Source organism: Charadrius vociferus, unplaced genomic scaffold, assembly GCF_000708025.1.
Source record: "Charadrius vociferus isolate BGI_N301 unplaced genomic scaffold, ASM70802v2 scaffold1, whole genome shotgun sequence".
NCBI lineage: Eukaryota > Metazoa > Chordata > Aves > Charadriiformes > Charadriidae > Charadrius > Charadrius vociferus.
In genome coordinates, this window is record NW_009647680.1 from 4,281,921 (window position 1) to 4,287,914 (window position 5,994).

General features: G+C 37.8%; 1 protein-coding gene across 1 annotated transcript in view; it reads right to left on the reverse strand.

Annotated features, from left to right (window-relative positions):
- Window positions 1-476: 476 nt before the first annotated feature.
- Window positions 477-5,994, reverse strand: part of FOLH1B (folate hydrolase 1B) — a 34,364-nt gene continuing 28,846 nt past the window's right edge. The window contains exons 15-19 of the mRNA XM_009881244.1: window positions 5,816-5,906; window positions 4,757-5,021; window positions 3,484-3,565; window positions 1,694-1,786; window positions 477-666 (exon numbers count right to left, since the gene is read on the reverse strand). Of these exons, the coding sequence (XP_009879546.1) occupies window positions 477-666; window positions 1,694-1,786; window positions 3,484-3,565; window positions 4,757-5,021; window positions 5,816-5,906 (721 nt within the window). The remainder of the gene's footprint in view (window positions 667-1,693; window positions 1,787-3,483; window positions 3,566-4,756; window positions 5,022-5,815; window positions 5,907-5,994) is intronic.

A 5,994-nucleotide genomic window follows, 5' to 3' on the forward strand; every position in this document is an offset into this window, starting at 1 on the left:
CATATGTGATTCTTTGCGTAAAAGGAGAGCTGAAAGGGCTGTCTTGGAATACAATTATGCGACTCCAAGGTAAATAATAAGTCAACAACAAAATTAGAAACTGATAGAAACATGAAATGACTTCTGGTTTCCTAATGCACTATGAGTAGTGCTATAATAATCAAGCTAGCAAAATTCAAAGCTCTGAAAATAAATCCAGTGGTTAGCAATTCTTAAAATATGAAGCTGAGAGAAAACATGAAACTTTTTCACTCTCACTTCAGAAGTTACCTAAAGCCTGATCTCTCCGAATGGAGTACATTACCTTGTTAACATTGCTAAATGCATTCCACTTGGGCATATTATTTGCAAAGAAAAAGATTTTTTTTGATTTTGTGTTCTTTGTAATAATCTGCTTAGTATTTTTAAATGCTCCATTTTTAAGGCTTCTGCAAACTGTCATACATAGTCTTTGTTGACGATTATGTTGTTGATATTCACGCTACTTCTTTCAGTGTTTCTGCTGCTGCCTGTACAGTGAAGGCTGCAATGGAAATCTGCCTCTTAACTTCTTCCCAGGCTTCATGTTGATCAGCTTTGTTTTTAATGTCAAATATGGCATCATAGATCCCTGGGAATGATTCTCCTGCATACTTGTTATGGCTGCTTGGAGCAAAGATGACATGTCTGTGGGGAAGTTGAGGGGGGAAAAATAAGAATATTTTGCATTAGGAAAACATACTATTTTCTGAATAAAACTAATCTGCTTCTATATCATCTGCTAAATTCTTGACATTGAAGATGTAAATAAATGATTATTGCAGCATTAGTAGCTATAATCTATGAAGCAAGAAAATAACATAAACTAAATTATTCCATGTGAATTCCAGAACTTTATCGCTAAGAAGACTTGAGATAAAGTATTTCCCTTTCCCTCATTTTAGATGAAATGGAGATTAAAAAAAAAAAGGCAGTTTCTTTCCTCACAGATACACACAATCTCCAACAGATACAGGCATGCTTTGAGGTAAGAAGGCTGACGCTTTAACAAGAGACTGTTCTCAACAGATTTTTTTATCAGAAGCTATGTGGGGTACAAGGACTGAAGATCTTAAGTTCTCTTTCTGCAGTAACTTTTTAGTGGAACTTCTTAGTGGAAAGATTGCTGTTCTGAATTATGCAGACTGATAGAAGGACCAAAAAGCTAGACTTGGCTTGACTATTTTGCCTCTCAAACAAGATTTATTTCTTGAACTGGATGAAAGAACTACTGAATTCACTTCACTGCTGTTGAAGTACTGCCCTCTACACTGTATTTGCTAGCACGACTGTTCTGCTATAATCGATCAAATTGTAGATTACACCCTATTTCGCTTTCAAATCATAATTGCTTCCTAAAGATCCTTTACCACTGAAATTACTTGAACTGAGTCCAGGGCCAAACTTTTAGATCTGTTTAGAAGCCCACCGAAATCAATTGAAATGAGTTTACTGATCCGTACAGGCTTCCGACAAGACTTTTTCTCATTCTGTAGAGTGTATCTCACTGAAGTTTTCCCTGATGTTGTCTTCCCTTTTCAATCTTATTTGTCCTGTTTAATCTACTTTTACCACATTGAATAAAATCATTACAATTCCATGTAGAGACCTGTAAGTCTTAAAGGAATTCTTGTAGGGTACTTCAGGCAGAAAGTGAAAAATAAGCCTTTCTTACCTATAGAATGGCCTGCCAGGTAACCCAGGAGGATCAATGAAAGCCCTTTCTAGAAACATCAGCTGATCATTTAGTGACCTGACAGCAAGTAGGCTAAAAAGAAAACAGAGGAATATGTTAGCTATAAAGTGTTTAGCCCACTCTCATCCCGTGACCCAGTGCACACAGCTCTGGATTTCTGAAGGACAGTAGATCTGAGATGTTGAACTTGAAGTGTAGCCCACAAGACAGCCCAAGCCAGCTAACCTGCACAACAGAATTATGCTGATCTGTACTGTGAGACAGTTTGGTTCATAACCTGAAAGTCTCTTAAAGCTGTTTTTAAAGACCAAGGAATAGAGTCAAAGAAGACAGAAACTTTCAGGCATTTCCTCTCATGTTGCATCTTATTCCTTTATCTCCTTTTCATTAGGATGCTTAGGCAGACCATTTTCTTCTTTTGTACCACAGTTTTCTAAAGACCCTTTTTTCCACAAAGCCAACCAGCTGCAAATTACTTCAATAAAATCATTTATTTTTATGTAAAACCACAACATCTGATAAACAGGAACCTTATGATGTTAGAATCATCTTTTGAATCATCCAAGAATTGTATTTTTCTGACAGCAGATTGTAAATTCCCTAGAGCAGAGACCATCTGTGTCTGTGTGCTTTGAATAGCCCTGAGCATACTACTGATGCTTAACAAATAAAAGAACTGTAAAGAAGATTATAATGAATATATGTGGGTTTGGTAGTTTACATCCACAGTAACTTATTGCAGTACTTCAAAGGCACTCAGCAAGAAAAAATGGTAAAATTTATATCGCTGTAAGCCTGGAGTAACTCTACTACTGTCAATGATTTTTTTTCAAGTTTACATGAGTGTAAATGGAAACTGAAACTGGTTCATTGAATTAAAGCTTATATTTAGGCCATCCATCAATGAAATCATTTTGAAAATGTCACATACATGTCATATGTCATAAATGTCATATTTTACAGAAGAAATTTTTGTTAATTCATTATCTTGAAAGTTGCTGCCATTAAAAAGATGGCTTTTATTCTCACTTAGTCTCCCATAAGGGTAAGCATATGGCTAAATTAGATTCTTCCCAAGAAATATAACATACACATATGTATATATAAAAGGAAGTTTAGTTTCTCATTCTGGGCATGGCCTACAAAGAATAAATTAAGAATAAAGTCAAGTGCAAATTAGGCCTTTTGGCATAGGTGGTGCACAGAATTTTGGGAAAGCTTGCCAAAAAGCTTGCCACAATTACAATCATGGTACAGATATTTTTTTTCATTAAGTGGTACCAGTATCCTGAAAACTAGAGTGCTGGCAAACAAAGACCACAAGTCAGCATTTGTTCTTTAATGATAATCCAGTGACAAAATCCCAGGATGTGTCCCTACTTGGAGGGAGTTACACACGAGAGCTGGCTCTGCTCATGCTAACCAGCATTCTAGTCACATCCATGTATCATCCCGACAGGGCTCCTCAACTAAAACCTGTAAAGAATTGACAGAAATTACCTTGGACACTTTTTGAAGCTAACATGGCTAGATTCCCAGTCTCTTCAGTGTCTCTGATGTCCACTAATTCGACATTTCTATACTTTGTTTCCTAGAGTAACCAGATCCCTAAAGACAAGAATCTATAAGGACTTGTAATGAAACAAATGACTGACAGTCATTTGTCACCAAGGTTACTCAGGGGACTAAATGCAAGTGAAGACTACGCCCTCTGAGCCCAGAGGACTACATGGAGTATTTGACTGAAAGAAAAAAAGAGTTAAACTCACTTATTGATATCTATTTGTTGCAGTCTCTCATGAAAGCTAGCAGCAATTTCTGTAAAATTCTTCACAGCTGAAAAGAGAGCACCTGGAGGGAACAGGAAGGAAGCATTTAACTTCAAATTCTTAGGGAATCATTTAACAAAGCAAATCCTTCAAATTAAAGCTTTACCTTTCAGTGTGATCATGATTTGTCAATTCTCACTAAATAAAAATCAGATGACCCGATATTACTACATTAAAAACTATGTAATCCTTTGTGAAAACTTGCCTTGGAGACAACAGAAATCAGTATTTTTGTGAATATTGCTTATTGTTTGGTACTTGAAGAATGTACAGAAATACCAAAAACTAGAGCACATATTGCCTGAACCAGACTGTTTATAAATCCCCGAAACCTATGTTTTATTGGTATGTCCCTCCACACATGCAGAGTTTTGAGAAAGATTGAGAGTATGTGCGTATGAGTGTGTGCATGCGCACATATGCCCAATATTGGTCACTAGCAGCCAAGTCCTAAACTGCACAGTATATAATGTTGCCAATAAAATAAAGGCTTCTAAGGTAGGAGGCATATTGTGAATCCCTATAACATGAAATATTTCACACGCCAGCACAAGATCCCTATTGTGGCATAGGGGTGAATCATTCCTGCCTGACCAAGCCCCGAGGCAAACTTCTCATGATGCTTGCACTTGCCATCATGTGCCCATAAACTGAAACAAAAGAAGCTGTGACTGGATGTAGGGAGGATATTTTTCATTCTGAGGACAGTCAAGCACTGTGGTCCAGAGAGGTTCTGTAGTCTCTGTCCTTGGAGGTTTTCGAGACCAGAAAGGATAAAGCTCTGAGCAACCTGGTCTGACCTCAGAGCTGACCCTGCCTAGGCCATAGAGACCTCCTGAGGTTCCCCCTAACCTATATGATCCTATGATAAGTGTTGGACAGAGAATTATCCAACACCATAAGCTGCAAAGCAGTGTGATTTTTTTTTTTGAGGGACCAAGACAAAGATACGTTGTTGCCAGCGCTTGTGAACCAGGCACAGGTCAAAGAACATGTGACAGTAAGTGTTAGCTCTACTTGGCAATGGCATAGTCTCTACACAGGCATACTAGTTACAAAATATTCAAATTTCAAATTATTAGAGAGTGTGGCTCTTGTTCTAATTACTGTTCACAGAGCACAAGGTGAATACCAGGTCATGACTAAGACATACATTAAGATAAGGCACTGCTAGCATTAACAGAGGAGGAGTATGATGAAAGACTGTACATACCAAAGGATACGTTGTATGTTGCCAGTTCCTCTTCATGATTCCTTGACAAATTATAGATGATGTGAGCATAGTTGCTCACAGCTGATGCATAATCTCTACAGTCAAAAGGAAGCACAATGGAGTTGGCCAATTCAAACACCAGCCCTCCCCGTACCTGAGCTACTGTCAGATGATTCTTGAAAGTGGGATCATAAAACCTCTCCACAATTTCATAGGTTTCATAGACACTGTGGTAAACTGGGTAGCTGCTATATTTTTCTACATTCTGAAACAAACAAAACCATTATTCAGCTGTGGATACTTCATCTTTGCTTGAAAATCTTTGCTGTGGGATTCAAGGCACTGTAAAGTTAAGTTTTCAGGTCACACTAATCCTATGTAGCCACTACAGACAGTCAAATCGGAAGAACTGCTCAGCGGTGGCTCTCCTAGACATCAACCTATGATGAGATGAACAGTCATATGGAGATGCCTTTCTCCACTGACCGCATGCAGAGCCTAAAGAAGGTAGCTAAGAACAGATGCATAACTTTTAATTGGCTACATAAAGGTGAGATTGCCCTTCCTCTCTTTGCTTGGATCTCAACAGTCATTTCTGTTTGCGTCTTTGGATATGCCTTTTCAGAGGAAAAGGCCACACTGAATAGATTGTTCCTTGAACACTTCTCAATTAGTGTCATCTCACAGTATGCTCCAGAGTCAAACCTATATTTTCCATAAAACATGAACCATTTTGAATTCAAAGCTCAGTAAGTTATTACAAATCATTCAAAAGTCATCATAAGCTACTCATAAGCCTTCATCAACCATAGGTAATTCTAAGCACATCCATTTACCCTGAGCAGAGTTCCTTTTGTCTGACTGACACCAAGTTGACCATTCCTATTTATTAAATATTCATGTTGTAGTAGCACATAGAGTTCTAGTAATGAACTGGGACTCCACTCTGACACACTAAACTGAACTACTCCAAACACCTGGCAGTCTAAATGGCTCAATTACGGGTGATATTATTCAGGCAGTTACAGGGAAGACAAAATGAAAAAGACACAGACTTACCCAATTTTTACTGTAACGTGCTCTGCCTGAAGCAATGCCAAGACGTTGAAAAAAGACTTCAAAGTCATTGCCAGAACCCAGTTTATTTATTCTTTTAACAAGAGAGAGGAAAATGCCTTGAGTGACAATACTTAAAGTATAATTTTAGTTGGCTTCCAAGTACTGTGGTAACTATTTAT